This window comes from Hemitrygon akajei, chromosome 6 (genome assembly GCF_048418815.1).
Source record: "Hemitrygon akajei chromosome 6, sHemAka1.3, whole genome shotgun sequence".
Taxonomy (NCBI): Eukaryota; Metazoa; Chordata; class Chondrichthyes; order Myliobatiformes; family Dasyatidae; genus Hemitrygon; species Hemitrygon akajei.
In genome coordinates, this window is record NC_133129.1 from 322,866 (window position 1) to 340,495 (window position 17,630).

The following is a 17,630-nucleotide window of genomic DNA, read 5'->3' on the forward strand; positions in this document are numbered from 1 at the left end:
AATAATGTAGACTGATTAAAATCTGTAGGTGTGTAGATGAATTTATCATTTAGCAGATTTTTACTGAAGAAGCTACAGATGATAACGTGTGTGAAGGAATTTTAAAAAAAAGGGTAATAATAAGAATGTACAGATCAGAGTGACAAGAATTAAACATTTGAACAAAAAGTTTTAACCTGTAGTAAGCCCATAGATCATAAGGTACAGGAGCAGGTCTGGGCCATTCGGCCCATCGAGTCTATTCTGCCATTCCATCATGTCCAGTTTGTTATCATGTTTGCTGTTGTGTGCTGGGGCAGCAGGCTGAGGGTAGCAGACACCAACAGAATCAACAAACTCATTCGTAAGGCCAGTGATGTTGTGGGGGTGGAACTGGACTCTCTGACGGTGGTGTCTGAAAAGAGGATGCTGTCCAAGTTGCATGCCATCTTGGACAATGTCTCCCATCCACTCCATAATGTACTGGTTAGGCACAGGAGTACATTCAGCCAGAGACTCATTCCACCGAGATGTAACACTGAGCGTCATAGGAAGTCATTCCTACTGGTGGCCATCAAACTTTACAACTCCTCCCTCGGAGTGTCAGACACCCTGAGCCAATAGGCTGGTCCTGGACTTATTTCCACTTGGCATGATTAACTTATTATTATTGAATTATTTATGGTTTTATATTGCTATATTTCTACACTATTCTTGGTTGGTGCGGCTGTAATGAAACCCAATTTCCCTCGGGATCAATAAAGTATGTCTGTCTGTCTGTTATTCTTCTCAACTCCATTCTACTGCCATCTCCCTTAAAATTTGATGTCCTTTCTAATCAAGAAGTTCTCAACCTCCACTTAAAGACCAAGATTTGACCTTCACTGTCATCTGTGGCAACGAATTCCTCAGATTCACCACCGTCTGGCTGAATAAATTCCCCCCAACTCTGTTCTAAAGGGACGTTGTTCTATCCTGAGGCTGTGTCCTCTGGGTGCTCCGGTTTCCTCCCACAGTCTCAGGATGGACTGGCTCGTCGGTTAATTGGTCATTGTAAATCGTCGTGGGTTCAATAGGTGGGTTTCTGGGTGGTGTGGCTTCTTGGGTTGGAAGGGCCTGTTCCGTGCTGTATCTCTAAATGAATAAACAAATAAATAATGAGGTGGCGAGCCCATCTTATCGTACTGGGGGACCACTCTGTAGTTATAACTGTAGGATAAAAGCTGTCCTTCAGCCTGGTGGTCCGTGCATCCAGGCTGTTGTACCTTCTGCCCAGTGGGAGAGGGCCGAAGAGAATATCCAGGGTGGATGGGAGGGTCTCTGATTTTGCAGTCTGTTTCACAGAGACAGTGAGAAGTGTAGACAGAATCCATGGAGGGGGCTGGCTTCTGTCTTCTGCCCAGCGAAGTAACTGTGGTTTCTTCAGTAAATATATTTAAGAAACAGTTAGAAAGGTTTTTACATAGTAAGGGAATTAAGGGTTTTGGGTGAAAAGGTAGGGAGATGGAGCTGAGTTTACGGACAGATCAGCCATGATCTTATTGAATGGCGGGGCAGGCTCAATGGGCCGGATGGCTGAATCCTGCTCCTATTTCTTATCTTCTTATGGATCAATGTGACAGGTTGAGCCCTGTAATCGTGTCCTGTCTGCCTCCTCCCCCTGACATTCTGCAGAATCACAATCGGGATTAGGATAATTTCACCGGCTTGTGTTTTGTGCGGCAGTACATTGCAATCATCATCATCGGTATGTGCTGTGTTGTGTGATGTGGGCAATCACAGTCTCTTAACCATGATGAACACACACAAAATGCTGGAGGAACTCAGCAGGCCAGGCAGCATCTCTGGAGAAGAGTAAACAGCTGACGTTTCAGGCTGACCCCTTCATCAGGACCGTGCAGAACAGGCCCTTTCATGAGTTCTGATGCAGAGTCTCAGCACAAAACATCGACTGTTTACTCAATTCTGGTGGGAGGATTGTTTGAAATTCTGAGATTGATGTGACTGTTGGGCTGTAGTTTATTTTGCTCTCCTTCCGTTTCTGTTTTCTTTCTTGTTGCTGATTGGTGGGTTGGGGTTCTAGAGGGACGATGTATTGTTTTTTGTGTGAGGGAGGGGTTAGGGATTGGTGTCTGATGTTCCTGTTGCTGATTGGTGGGTTGGGGTTCTAGAGGGACGATGTATTGTTTTTTGTGTGAGGGAGGGGTTAGGGATTGGTGTCTGATGTTCCTGTTGACTTTTCTGTGTGGGGAGAGGGTGTTGGGTTTGGTGTTGTCCGCACTGTATTTTTTGAGAGGTAGGGGTTTGGATTCTTGGGGCTTTTGATCTTCTAACGATCGTCTTCCAGGTGGGCGATCTGTTGGCTTTTGTGCGAGGGAGGGAGGTGGGGGGGGGGGTTTGAGGTTTGCGAGATTTTTCTTTTTCCTTTTCATGTGGGGGTATTGACGTCTTTTGTAACGAATCCCATGGTTTTTCTGGATATCATGGTTATCTGGAGAAGATGAATATCAGAGTTGTATTCTACATGCAAACTTTGACAATAAAATGAACCTTTGATCCTTTCCCCATAGACGCTGCCCGACCTGCTGAGTTCCTCCAGTATTTTGTGTGTGTTGCTCTGGATTTCCAGCAATGGCAGATTTTCTCCTGTTTATGACCATGATTGGTCTTGGCAATTTTTCTACAAAAGTGGTTTCCATCACCTTCTTCTGAGCAGTGTCTGTACAGGACGGGTGGAGCCCAGCCATTATCAATACTCTTCAGAGATTGTCTGCCTGGTGTCAGTGGTCGCATAACCAGAATTTGTGATCTGCACCAGCTGCTCATACGACCATCCACCACCTGATCCCATGGATTCACGTGACCCTGATCGGGTGCGAAGCAGGGGCTACACCTCGCCCAAGGGTAAAGTGAAGGCTAGTGGAGGGTAGGAATGTCTTACACCTCCTTTGGTAAAGACGTATCTTCACCCTGACACCCTGTTATACATTGCAGTACATATTAATTAAAAACTGTAAATTTCAATAGAAATATATACCTACATGTATAATTTTAAATTAAATAAGTAGCACAAAAAGAGGGGAAAAAGTGAGCTTTTTTTCTTCTCATTTTTACTTTTCTGATTTTCACTTTTCTGATTGTCCATTGAGAAATCCGACGGCAGAAAGGAAGAAGCTCTTCCTGAAACGTTGAGTTGTGTGTCTTCTCTGGGAAGCTTCCTGATCCTCCGTTAGAACTAAACTCATTCCTTCCAGGCTCAGGCAAGGCCCCCACCCAGGGGGCTCGTTGAAGGTCTGGGGGCCACCCTGTGTGAGGGACCGTCTGAGATGGAGATGTGGTGGGGAATTGGAACTCATCATCAGCTGAGGCTGGGAGTGGGCCGATATAACATTCATCCCCAGAGTCTGGACACAGATACAATGGGTGCTGGAGGTTCCGACCCATCCCTGAACACTGCAGAAGATGCCGAGATGGTGTGGGAGAGAGCAGAGGCCTCTGTGGACGTGCTGGAGTCCTGTCGTGGGTTGGGGACAGGCCCCTCCCATGGGTGCTGCCTTCCTCTTTTGCTCAGTGCTGCCCCCCAGTGTTCACTTAGTGAGTGACAAGCTGGACCAGGACAATATCCAATCTACCATCCAGCTCCAAGCCAGACCACTCAAGAACTTGGGCTATATTATGTCTTTTTGTGACTGTATGCTTTTCTGAGATCGTATCGATGTGTACTGTGTGCTGTTGCTACTCTGCTTTACACCTTGTCCTGGAGGAACGCTGTTTTGTTTTGCTGTATGCACGTGTGGCTGATTGACAATTAAACTTGACTTGAATGTGGCGACGGGTTCTTTTCCGGGTCTGATCTACAGTCAGATCTCACTCGGGGACAGACAGATAAACCTGGGGGGGGGGGGTTGATTAGAGAAAGGATAATGGTAGCAGGCTTCCCCTCCCACCCCTAAAACCCTCACCATACCCTGCAGAATGTGTCAATGGTTTCTTACCTGGTCTGACCTGCAGCTGGATCTCACTCTGGATCACATGGATAAATGGGGGTTTGATGTGGTCTCCGTTGGGCAAATGATAATAATCATGCTCGCTTTTCCTGAACTCAGCCAGACACAGGTAGCTGTGACTGTCCTCCACTCTCAGCTGCTTTATCCTGATCCAGGCGTTTCCCAGCTCTGGGTCCCCGACGAGCTCGTACCGAGTCACTCCATTTTCTGCTGCCCACGATCCATTTCCTCGGTGCCTGAAGGTGACGATGTGTCGGTAGGGATCCTTCCTCATCCACGTCACCGTGTGTGCGGTGAGGCTCTGCCAAGGCCGTGTGAACACACAGGGGTAACGTGGTCGAAGCTCCTTCAGTCCCGTTCAGCACTGGAACACTCTCGCCGGGAGCTGAGGGAAGGACAGGTGCCTGAATATATCAGTTAACCCTCACCAAACATGTTTAACCACTGACAAAATTTCCAGCCAACAAAACAATAAATACTCCCCTCAGTGACCACCAGAATGAAAAGACCCCCACATGTGTCTCACTGATTGCAAACCATTCAAACTAGGGAAACTCTTTCGAATATAAAACAGCCCCATCGGACTGGAGGCAGAGAAGCCTAAATCTCACACCACCACGTTCAGGAACAGCTAATTCCCTTCAGACATTCAGTTGTTGAACCAACTGACACCATCACTAATCAGTGGAGTGTAACAACACTAATGAGTACAGTATAACAACACAGATCAGTACAGTGTAACACTGGCCTTTACAGTGAAACAGCACAAATCAATACACTGCAACAACACCAATCAGTACTGTGTAACAACACTGATCAGTGCAGTATAACAACACAGATCGGTACAGTATGACAACACAATCACCACAATGAAACACCAGTCAGTATTGTATAACAACACTGTACTGTAACAGCCTAATCAATACAGAGTAATAATACTGATCAATACAGTATAACAACGCCAGTCAGTCCTGTGTAATGGCATTAGTCACTAACTTATTAACTTAGCTGTGGGAATATTTTGCATTATGAGCTGTGTGTGATGTGATACTGTAGATGTTTTCTGGGTGCACTGTGATCCAGAGGAACGCTGTTACATTTTGTTGTGGAGATGTACACTCAGATGACAATGACAGTGAACCCTCTCCAATATAATATTTACTATACTGAAAACGTTCAACAGCCTAAGCTGGTGTGATTGACAGGGAATTCTGCAGTGAACCCTCTCCAGTGTAATACTTACTATACTGAAAATATTCAACAGACTTAGCTGGTATATTTAACAAGGAATTCTACAGTGAACCCTGCTATCTTCCTTTAAGCCAATTTTTTATCCAAACAGCCAAGGTTCCATTGACTCCATGCCTCATGACTTTCTGGATGAGTCTCTCGTGGGGGACCTTGTCAAATGCCTTGCTAAAATCCATGTAGACTATATCTACCACCCTACCCTCATCAATTTCTTGTGTTACCTCTTCAAAAAACTCAGGCTCGTGAGGCATGACCTTCCCTTCACAAAGCCATGTTGACTATCCATGTAGACTGTACTTCTCCAAATGCTCATAGATCCTATCCTTAAGAATCCTTTCCAATAGATTCAGAGCACTGACGTACGACTCACCAGTCTCTAGTTCACAGGATTCTCCCTATTAACATTTTTAAACAAGGGGAGCTACATTTGCCATTCTCCAATCCTCCGGCACCTCCCCTGCAGCCAAAGAGGATTCAAAGATCATAGCTACTGTTCCAGTGATTTCTTCTCTCACCTCCCACAGCAACCTGGGGTATATCACGTCCGGTCCTGGGGACTTAGCAATTTTGATGTTTTTAAGAAGATCCACTACTTCTTCCTTAATCTCCACATTGTCCAGCACACAGACCTGCTCTATTTCGACCTCACCCTGATCAAGGTCCTTTTCACTTGTGAATACTGAAGCAAAATATTCATTTAGGACCTCCCCAACCTCCTCCACCACCAGGCACATTTTGCCCTCTTTATCCTTTAGTGGCCCCACCTTCATTCTTGTCATCCTTCTGTTCTTCACATACGCATAGAACGCCTTGGGGTTCTCCTTAATCCTACATGCCTAGGCCTTCTCATGTCCCCTTCGAGCTCTCCTAAGTCCTTTCTTAAGCTCCTTCCTGGCTACCCTATATTTCTCATGAGCCTCTCCTGCTTCCTGCTTCTTATATCTAACATATGCTTCCTTCTTCCTCTGGACGAGTTGCCTCACGTGTTTCGTCAGCCACGGTTCCCTTTTCCTACCATTTTTTCCTTGCCTCAGTGGGACAAATCTATCCTGAACCCAGCACAAGTGGTCCCTAAACTTCTCCCACATTACTTCTGTGCTTTCCCCTTTAAACATCTGTTTCCAATTTACTCTCGCTAGTTCCTGCCTCATCCCTTCATTGTTAGCCCTTCCCCAGTTAAGCACTTTCCCATTTTGTCTGTTTTTATCCTTTTCCTTAGCTATGCTGAAGCTAAGGGAGTTGTGGTCACTCTCACCAAAATGCTCCCCCACGAAGAGGTCTGTCACCTGACCAGGTTCATTACCCAGAACCAGATCCAGTATGGCCTCTCCTCTCATCGGCCGGTCCACATACTGTGTCAGGAATCCTTCTTGAACACACCTGACAAATTCAGCCCCATCTATCTCCCTTGCTGTCAGGAGGTACCAGTCAATATGAGAGAAGTTGAAATCACCCATAACTACAACCCTGTATTTCCTGCACAATTCTAAAATCTGCCTGCTTATCTGCTCCTTGGTGTCCTGAGGGCTATTTGGGGGCCTATAGACTACTCCCAGCACAGTCATTCCTTCCTATTTCTGACTTCCACCCAGACCGACTCAGTGGACACTCCCTCTGCAGCGTCCTCCCTTTCTATAGCCGTGTTACTATCCCTGACCAGTAATGCTACTCACCCCCCCTTTCTACCTCCCATCCTGTTCCTTTTAATACACCTAAACCCTGGTACCTGCATCAGCCAATCCTGCCCTTCCTCCAGCCAAGTTTCAGTAACGGCCACAACATCGTAGTTCCACGTACTGATCCATGCTCGAAGTTCATCCCCTTTATTCCTAATACTCCTAGCACTGAAATAGACACATTTCAACCACTCTAACTGGCTACATTTATGTTTTGTCCCCTGCCTGTCCTTCCTCACCAACTCAGAACACATAGCATCATGCCCTTGTCCTTCTACCCTAATCTCTGCACTCACATTCTGATTCCCACCCCCCTGCCAAACTAGTTTAAACCCTCCCCAACAGCTCCAGCAAACCTGCCCGCCAGGATATTGCTCCCTTTCCAGTTCAGGTGCAGCCCGTCCTTTTTGTACAGGTCAGACCTTCCCCAGAAGAGATCCCAATGATCCAGAAATCTGAACCCCTGCCCCCTGCACCAACTCTTCAGCCACGCATTCATCTGCCATAACTTCCTGTTCCTACCCTCTCTGTCTCGTGGCACAGGCAGCAGTCCCGAGATTACCACCCTTGACATTCTGTATCTGTGTACAGTCAGATGGCAATAAACTTGACCTTGATTGCTGCTTTTCTGATGCAACGCTCTGTGCCTGTGTTGCTGCGGCAACTGGATTTTCACTGCACCTGTGCAGACACGTAGGCAGACGTGCAATGAAAATCGAACCTGCAGCAGCAAGTAAGTTCAGTTCCACTCACCTCATTATAGGAAGGATGAGGAAGCTTTCGAGAGGATGTAGAGGAGATCTACCAGGATGCTGCCTGGACCAGAGAGGATGTTTAATGAGGAAAGGTTGAGCGAGCTGGAGACTTTCTCTTGGGAGTGAAGAAAGATGAGAGGTGACTTGATAGAGGTGAACAAGATGATAAGAGGCATAATCGAGCAGACAGCCAGAGACTTTTCCTGGAAAGTATTGGGGGGATGTCAGAGGTCAGAGGCAGGTTCATTACACAGAGAGTGGAGGGTGTGTAGAACAGATGGAGTTCAACCCAGATAAGTGTGAAGTGATTCATTCTGGTAGGTCAAATTTGAATACAGAATATATGAATGGTAAGACTGGTGGCAGTGTGGAGGATGAGCTGGATCTTGGGGACTCTGTCCATAGGACACTCAAAGCTGCTGCACAGGTTGACAGTGGTGTTAAGAAGGTGTATGGTGGACTGGCATTCATCAGCTGTGGGACTGAGTTCAAGAGCCCTGAGGTAATCTCTCTAGAGTAGGTTACATGGTCAGCACAGCATTGTGGGCCGAATGGCCTGTAATGTGCTGTAGATTTCTGTTTCTATATTCTCTGTAAGAGAGGATCACTGATCCTCCAGGTTCGGGGGTTCAGCTCAGGGTAACAACCCTGACGGGTAAAACAATGTTGTTATGGAAACAGCAATGGAGAACCCTTCGACATCTGAGTGTGACGGTATTCCTGAGTCCCACTCGGGAATTGTATGACTGACAGCAGTGAAAACCGAGAGGAAGCTACTGACACGATGAAGGAAGCCCTGAATGCTGCCAGAGATGGAGGCCCTTCATTGCTGACTGAAATGGCAGCAGGGTCACGGACCGGGGGGAGGGGGAGAGGGAGAGGAGAGGGGGAGAGGGGAGGGGGAGGGGAGGGGGAGGGGGAGGGGAGAGGGGGAGGGGAGAGGGGGAGGGGGAGGGGAGAAGGGGGAGGGAGAGGGAGAGGGGGGGACAGGGAGAGGGGGGAGGGGGGGGAGGGGGAGAGAGGGGGGAGGGGGAGAGAGGGGGGGAGGGGGAGAGGGGGAGAGAGGGGGAGGGAGTGGGAGGGGGAGACAAAAAGAGTAAGTGTGTGTGCGTGAGAGAGAGGGAGGTAGAGAGACAGGGAGACTCTCAGACAGGTACGGGGACGTTATAGAAATGGAGGGCTATGTGGGAGGCTAGATTGGTCTTCGAGCAGGTTTAAGGATCAGCACAACATTGTGGGCTGAAGGGCCTGTACGGTGCTGTTGTTCGATGTGATAGTGCACATGACAATCACATCTATTTGACATGATCATCCTGCAAAATATACTTGTAAATTATGAATAAAATAAGTTTTCAGGGAGATAAAATGTGAAATGATTAGTGTAGATTTACAACTCAATGCTTAAACATCGGTCCTCACCTCTCACAGACAGATATGTTAGAACCGCCGTTTGAAAGATGCCAACATTGAGCTCCACCCGGCACCGATACCGACCACCGTCACTCCGGTTCAGACGCTCCACCATTATCGAGGCATCTCTCCGACTGAGGTTCCCCACGAATCCGAACCGCCCTCCTCCAGCCTCCTGTGTCGTTGTATCGCACCAGGAGGGGCCGGAACCGGGATATGTGCACTTAAACACCGGTTTTTTAGCACCTGACTCCCTGTACCAGATCACGGAGCCGTTCAGGACGACATCAGGAGGTGGGTGGGTGAAAGTACACGGTAACACAGCGGAGGCTCCTTCCACCGCAGAGACCTTATCAGCAACGGACATTGACCAACCATTTAACGAAAACTCTGCAGAGAGAGAGAGAGTGAGTGAGTGAGTGAGTGAGTGAGAGAGAGTAAGAGAGATAGTGAGATAGAGAGAGATAGTGAGTGAGTGAGAGAGAGAGTGAGATAGAGATAGTGAATGAGAGAGGAGGGAGAGAGAGAGAGGCAGTGATAGAGAGAGAGAGTGAGAAATTGAGTGAGAGAGAGAGAGGTCGATATTTGAACAACAATCTGCTGAAGGAATTCAGCGGTCGAGTTGCATCTGTGGGTGTGAAAGGACGTTGAAGTTTTGGTTTGCATCAGGACTGATAGAGGAGTGTCGAATGGCCAGAGGGAAAGGGGAGGTGAGACATGAGTCTGAGGGGATAGATGGATTGAGGAGGGTGAGACCGGAATCTGAGGTGATTGATGGACTGAGGAGGGGTGAGAGAGGCGTCGGGGTGATAGAGGAGGGGTGGGAAAGGAATTCTGAGGTGATTGATAGATTGAGGAGGGTGGGAAAGGAATTCTGAGGTGATTGATAGATTGAGGAGGGTGAGACAGGGGTCTGAGGTGATTGAGGATTGAGGAGGGTGAGACAGGGGTCTGAGGTGATTGAGGATTGAGGTGGGGTGTGAGTTTAAGGGCAGGTTGTGCTGGGTAGGGAAGGGGAAGGGAGATGGGAGATGTGGTAAGTGGTGAAAGATGGAGAAGAGGGAAGGAAAGGAGATTCAGATGGAGAGAGGTGATTGTAATCAGTTGTTTGAGGGAGGGCCACCAAGGGTTCACTCTCCAGCCTGATACTCTGAGATGAGAATGGGACCCACTGGGGGAGATGCGTCTGGCAGGTGGAACTGGGTCAAGAGTGGGGAAGGTGGGGAATGTGGGTGAAAATCTGGGAAACAGACCTGGAGTTTCACTACTGTCACGAGTGGATCTTCAGATGTCAGTGGGCCTGACGACCATCAAACCAGGGGAGTGGGTTACAGACTGGGCACTGACATGGGGGAGGGGAATCAGAATCAGGTTTAATATCACCGGCATCTGTCGTGAAATTTGTTGTTTTGCCACAGCTGTACAGTGCAAAGCATAAAATAAAACTATTATTTACATTAAATATATATAAAAATTCAATTCGATAAGCAGTGCAAAGGTTTTGCTGTTGTCAGGGTGAGCCAAGGCCACGTGAGAAGCCAGTGAGATTGCATCCACTGTAGACCTGTTGTGGTGACGGGCAAATTGCCATGGGCCCAGGCTCTTCCTGAGGCAGGAGTGGATTCCAGCCAAGACCAACCTCTCGAGGCATTTCATGGCAGTAGATGTGAGTGCCACTGGGTGATGGTCGTTAAGGCAGCTCACCCTGCTCTGCCTGGGCACCGGTATGATGTTACCCTTTTGAAGCAGGTGGGGCCTCTGACTGCAGCAGTGAGGGATTGAAGATATCCTTCATCTTTCCCAACAGTTGATCGACACAGGCTTTCAGCGATCTTCCAGATACACCAGCAGGGCCTGACAACTAAATGATCAGTAATGGATAGCCAGGACTGGGAACAGGCTGTGATCCATAGGAGGGTCCAGGCTGGGGGGTTTATATGTGCAATAATGGATACTCAGGAGTGGGCTGCACGCTGCGGTCTGGTGCTGTAGAGTCCGGAGTGGGGGTTACGTCAGAATCAGAATCAGATTTAATACAGAAACAATAGAATAGACAACGAGATTGCATCACTGGCGTATGTCATGAAATTTGTTGTTTTGTGGCAGCAGTTCAAGGCAATGTATAATAATAAAATCTATAAATTACAGTCAGTACATATAAAATAAGGAAAGGAAATAAACAAGTTGGGCAAAAAGAGTGAAAAAATTCTGAGGAAGAGCTCATGGATTCATTGACCATTCAGAAATCTGATGGCAGAGGGGAAGAAGCTGTTCCTGAATCGGTGAGTGTGTGTCTTCAGGCTCCTGTTCCTCCTCCCTGATGGTGGCAATGAGAAGAGGGCATGTCCTGGGTGCTGGGTCCGTAATGATGGATGCCGCCTTTTTGAGGCGTTGCATTTTGAAGGTGTCCTGGGTGCTGGGGACACCAGTGCTCACGATGGAGCTGACTGAGTTTATAACTTTCTGCTGGTCTTTCTGACCCTGAGCAGTGGCCCCACCAGACCAGACGGTGATGCAGACAGTTAGAACGCTCTCCAGGTATATCTGTAGAAATTTGCCAGTGTCTTTGGTGACAAACCAATTCACCTCAGACTCTTATTGAAATATAGAGCGTTACAGGCTGGGGTCGAGTCAGGGTTTTGGGGGTTTGTCATTGTCATCTGTTCCCTGGGGCCGATGGCTTTTACAATCCTGCCACTTCATTTTCAGGTGGGGAAGTGATTGGAGAATCGGGGGCACCGGATACTGAGAGGAGAGCTCTTGGAATTAGCTCGGAGTAACGGAACAGTTGCAGCATTCAGGAGGACATTCAGCCCATTGAGTTCATACTGGCCCTGTGTAAGAACAACCCAGCCAGTCCCACTCCCCCCACCACCAGATTCTGGCATCTTTTCCCTTCCTTTCCAGTCCTGGTGAAGGGCCCCAGGCAAAAACATTGACTGTTTATTCCCCTCCATAGATGCTGCCTGAGCTGCTGAGATCCTCCAGCATTTTGTGTGTTACTCACGTGATGGTAGATCATGATGTCAGAAGTTCATTTTTATTACCTGGAAATGGGAAACAGAATGGCTCCGTGAACCACAGGCACCTGGTGAGCCAGGGAGGGAACAACTGGGATTTCTCAGTAGCAGATGATCATAGATTTACTGTATTTAACACGAGAACATAGAACACAGAGCAGTAGAGCACAGGCACAGGCCATTCGGCCCACAATGTGGTGCTAAACCAATTAAATTAGTGACCAACTAAACTAACCCCTCTGCCTACACAACATCCATTTCAATGTCCAATGTCTGTTCATGTGCTGATCTAAATGTCTCTTAAAAGCCCCTAATGTATCTGCCTGTAACTCCTCCCTAGACAGAGCATTCCAGTCACCCGGCACTGTCTGTGTAAAACATTTACCCCTCACATCCCCTCTAAACCCCTTTCACCTTCAACGCAGGCCTTTGGTATTAGACATTTCAACCCTGGGAGGAAGATACTCTCTGTCTGCTCTCTCTGAGCCTCTTATAATCTTACAAACTCTATCAAATCTCCCCTCAGACTCAGTCGCTCCAGAGAAAACAACCCAAGTTTATCGAACCTCTCATTACAGTAAACACCCTCTATATACTATATTCAGCCATCATATTTGACCTACCAAAATGAACCACTTCACACTTATCCAGGTTGAAGTCCATATGGCACTTCTCAGCCCAGTTCTGCATCCTATCAATTTCCCACTGTAGCCTCTGACAGCCCTCCACACTATCCACAACACCTCCAACCTTTGTGTCATCAGCAAACTTTCTAACCCATCCTTCTACTTCTTCACCCAGGTCAAAATTACCCAAAATTACAAAGAGGACGGAAACCAGTACAGATCCTGGCGGAACTCCACTGTCCACCGACCTCCATGCAGAACATGGACCATCTACATCACCCTTTGCCTTCTGTGGTCAAGCCAATTCCGGATCCACAAATCAAGGTCTCCTTGGATCCCATGCCTCCTTACTTTCCGAAGGAGCCTTGCATGGGGAACCTTATGGAATGCCTTACTGAAATCCATATTTACTACATCATCTGCTCTACCTTCATCCATGTGTTTTGTTACATCATCAAGGACTTCAATCAGGCTCGTAAGGCACAACCTGCCCTTGACAAAGCCATGCTGACTATCCCTAATCAGATAATATCTCTCCAAATACTCATAAATCCTGCCTCTCAGGATCTTCTCCAGCAACTTGCCGACCACTGAAGTAAGACTCTTTGGTCCATACTTTCCTGGGTTATCTCTACTCCCTTTCATGAACAAGGGAACAACATTTGTAAACTTCCAATACTCTGGTACTTCTCCCATTCCTATCGATGATGTAAAGATCATCGCAAGAGGCTCAGCAATCTCCTCCCTCACTTCCCACAGTAGCCTGGGGTATATCTCATCCAGTCCCAGTGACTTATCTAACTTAAAGCTTTTCAAAAGCTCTGGCACATTCTCTCTCCATGCACACGTTTCCACCATCGCACATAATGGGTCCTATTCTCACACGGCTCATCCTCGTGCTCTTCACATACTTGTAGAATGCTTTAGGGTTTTCCTCCGAGCTAACCACACACCTGGAGTTCTCGCATCCTTTACAGATAGGGTAAATGCAAGCAGGCTTTTTCCACTGAGGATGGGTGGGACTACAAACAGAGGTCACGGGTTAAGGGTGAGAAGTGAAAATTTTAAGAGGAACTCAGAGGGTGGTGAGACTGGAATGAGCTGACAGTATAAATGGTGCACAGAGCTCGATTTCAACGTTTGAGAAAAGTTTGGACAGGTACACTGAAGGAATATGGAGGGTTATGGTCTCAGTGCAGGTCGATGGGAGTAGGCAGATTAAATGGTTTCGGCATGGCCCAGATGGGCCAAAGGGCCTGTTTCAGTGCTGTACTTCTCTGTGACTCTATAAACAACAAGGCTTCATTGGGAGGTTGAGATGGGGGTCAAACTATGACCATGTCCAACAAGACAGAGTTACTTACATTCCCAGAGCAGAACTGGCTAATATGAGAGGGTCTAATTTTAAGGTGTCTGGCAGAAAGTATAGGGAGTAAGTTTTCGACAGAGAGTGGTGGGTGTGTGGAACATCCTGGTGGTCGTAGAGGCTGAGACATTAGGGACACTTAGATAGACACACTGATGGAAGAGAAATGGAGGGTTATGTGGGAGGGAAGGGTTAGATTGATCTTGGAGCAGGATAAAAGATTGGAGCAACATTGAGAGCTGAAGGGTCTGTACTGTGCTGGACCGTCCAGTGTTCTCTGCGTCCTTTTGATATTCAATAGATGGCCACAAGTGTGAAGCAGAACAAAACCATTGTTACTCTGGATCCAATGCAGCACAAAAATACAATAAAATAAAGAGCACAATAATAATAACACAATAAATATAAACACTGTACATACGATAGTTTCTGTACATAGATTGATATATAGATTGACAGATAGACTTTATGTCCATAAAGTGACTCCAGGCTCAGGAGTGTCTGTACTTCAGGTGACTGACAGGAAATGATAAAGTTGTCATTCATATGGAACTTTATGTATATACAATCAATCCATGTATATAAGCTGTCTAATGTACTAATACTTAATGTGTTCTTTCGTATTATAAATTATTATGTTATTCTTATTCAACGTCAATATAACATCCCAACTCTGTACTCAATATGTCTTCACCAACATCTTGTACAACTACAACATCACACAACCCAGGACAACAGTGACCACTTGAGCACCCAGTCAGTACTCCCTCCTTCCACCGCCAGCGCACAGTGGCCGCGGTGTGCGATGTCTACAACACGCAACGCAGTTACTCGCCCTGCTATTCCAGCAGCCACCACCTCTCCACATCAGGGTATCGGGTGGATGTGAACACCACCACCCGCAGGCTCCCCTCCCAAGTATATTCATTTACTGAGACACAATGCAGAATAGGCCCCCTCTGGCCTTTTGAGCCGTGACACCCAACAACCCGAGCCTAAACACGGGGCAATTCACAATGACCAGTTAACCCACCAACCAGTCGTGGCTATCCCTCAACGTCGAGGATGATGGTCTTTGTTCTGTTGATCCACAGAGCGAAGACGCCTGTGCATGTATTTGTTTAATGTAAACTTGATGTTGCACTCCAAGAAGCACACGATACTTCACAGATCAACCAACTGATTCCAATGGCATGGAAACCACGACGATTGGAGCTGTTGGATTTGTTACAGCCTTCATCTGCCTTCACAGCCATTGAGTTTGAAGTAACTTTGTCCGCCTGTTCTACCGGTGAGCTCTTGGTTGAACTGTTCTTTGTCAGAGACCTCACCCTCGACCTTACCACCATGGGTGACCCTACCAGGAGCATAGCTCCAGATGGCATCGCTCTCGGGATCTCAGGGCCACACAAGCTTCTCCACCACGACAAGGTGACAATCCACGGAGAAGCACCAACCAGTAGGCTGTGGGAGAAAACCAGAGCACCTGGAGCAAACCCATGAGGTCACAGGGAGTTCAGAGTTCAGAGTTCAATGTATATAAACATCATACAACCTTGAGATTTGGTATGCCACGTAAAAGACTCGCCAATCTCTACAGACGTACGGTGGGGAGCATTCTGACTGGCTGCATCACCGCCTGGAATGGGGGGTGGGGGGCTACAGCATAAGATGGAAGGAATCTGCAGAGAGTTGTAAAATTACTCAGCGCCATCATGGGCTCCAGCCTCCGTAGTTTCCAACACATCTTCGAGGAGTGGTGCCTCAGAAAGGCAGCATCCATCATTAAGGACCCCCATCACCCAGGACATTCCCTGTTCTCATTGCTACCTCCAGGCAGGAGGTACAGGAGCCTGAAGACACACACTGAGCGATTCAGGAACAGCTTCTTCCCTCTGCCATCCGATTTCTGAATGAACAACGAACCCTGAATACTACCTCATTACTTTTTTATTTCTGTTTTGGTGCTATTATTTAACTACTTTATACACATATATACACTGACTGTGGTTCAGTTTTTCTCTGTTATTAGGTATTGCATTGTACTGCCGCCACAAAGTCAACAAGTTTCACAACATATGTCGGTGATATTAAGCTTGATTCTGATTCTGAAGACCGTCGAACAGCCAATGTGCAAAGCGGAAAGATCGTGAAAACAATAAAAATAAGCAAATAGCATTCAGAACTGAAGAACGTACAGACAGCGGCGAGAATTGAACCTGGGTCACAGGGAATGTAAAGCATCACGCTAACCACCACACTACAGCTTCGCTCCAAATTCCATATCACCCTGGCTGGGAATTGTGCCCGGCCTTTAACTGGGCATCAAACTTGGAGGTCTCTTCCTAATAGTACTGGGGTTCATCGTCACCAGAAGGCAGTCCACCCCAGCACTCAGGGAAGGACAGGGTCCCAACGCCAACCCTCCACTGGCAGAACCAACGTCCAAATAGATCACGCTGCACCACAAAGTAAAACGAGCCTTTAAGAGAGAGACAACGGGGAGATAGGGGACAATGGAAAACACCTACTGTATCCCCGGACTGAGACGGACAACAGGACCGTGCAGAGACAAACCCGGAGAGAGAGCATTTCCAGCGCTTCAGTGTGGAGTCCTCTCACACTTCAGTTCTTTCTTTATTCTCTCGCTGAAATACAGAAGCTGCTCGATTTGCTGCTTCACTTCCTCAGAAAAGTTATCAGGAACTGTTGAAATTGGTGGCTGGCAGGAAGTCATTTCAAACACAGTGCCCTTTCTCATGACGGTAGTTACAAACTCTTCGCGTTTACTGGAAGCAAATTTTATGCAAGTACGATGCTGTGGAAAAGTCTTAGGCACATACATATATATAGCTCGGTGCCAAAGACTTTTGCACAGTCCTGCAGTAATTTGCAAACAGCAGATTCTGCAGATTCTGCAAGTCCAGAGCAACACACACAAAATGCTGGAGGCATTCAGCAGGTCGGGCAGGAGGGGAGTGAACAGTCGATGTTTCAGGCTGAGACCCTTTCATTTCCATCCTGAAGAAGGGTCTCGGCCTGAAACGTTGACTCTGGGCTCTTCTCACTAGATGCTGCTTGATCTGCCCACATTAGGGTTAAGGCGAGGGTTGAAATGTCTAATACCAGAAGGCATTGAAGGTGAAAGGGGGGTCGGCTCAAGGGGGCCGTGAGGGGTAAGTTTTTTACTCAGAGGGTGATGGGTGCCTGGAATGCCCTCCCTGGTAGGGTGGTGAAGGCAAATACATTGGAGGCTTTTAAGAGTCGTTTGGATAGGTGCACGGGTGTGAGGAAGGTGGAGGGATGGTGGGGGGGGGGGGGTTGATTTACTTTTTAGTTGGTTCAGTGAACATTATGGGCCGAATGGCCTGTTCCTTCACTGTACTCTTCAATGTTCTCTGTTCTATGGCATTTGTGAGTGATGATAAACCTGATGCTGATAGGGGTCTCGATTGTGGACTGAGAGTGGGAAAGGGGACAGGGAGGGGGCAATCATGGCTGGGAAAAGGGGAAGGGAGTGGGAAACACCAGAGAGACATC

The 17,630-nt window shown here is 47.5% G+C and overlaps 1 protein-coding gene across 1 annotated transcript; it reads right to left on the minus strand.

Moving 5' to 3' along the window:
* Positions 1 to 3,976: 3,976 nt before the first annotated feature.
* LOC140728675 (myeloid cell surface antigen CD33-like) lies at positions 3,977 to 16,803 on the minus strand. Its single transcript, XM_073047637.1, has 3 exons — positions 16,622 to 16,803; positions 9,088 to 9,468; positions 3,977 to 4,371 (listed from the first exon to the last, which is right to left on the minus strand). The coding sequence occupies exons 1-3, from the start codon at positions 16,680 to 16,682 to the stop codon at positions 4,082 to 4,084; spliced, it is 732 nt and encodes a 243-aa protein (XP_072903738.1). The 5' UTR covers positions 16,683 to 16,803; the 3' UTR covers positions 3,977 to 4,081.
* Positions 16,804 to 17,630: the final 827 nt, after the last annotated feature.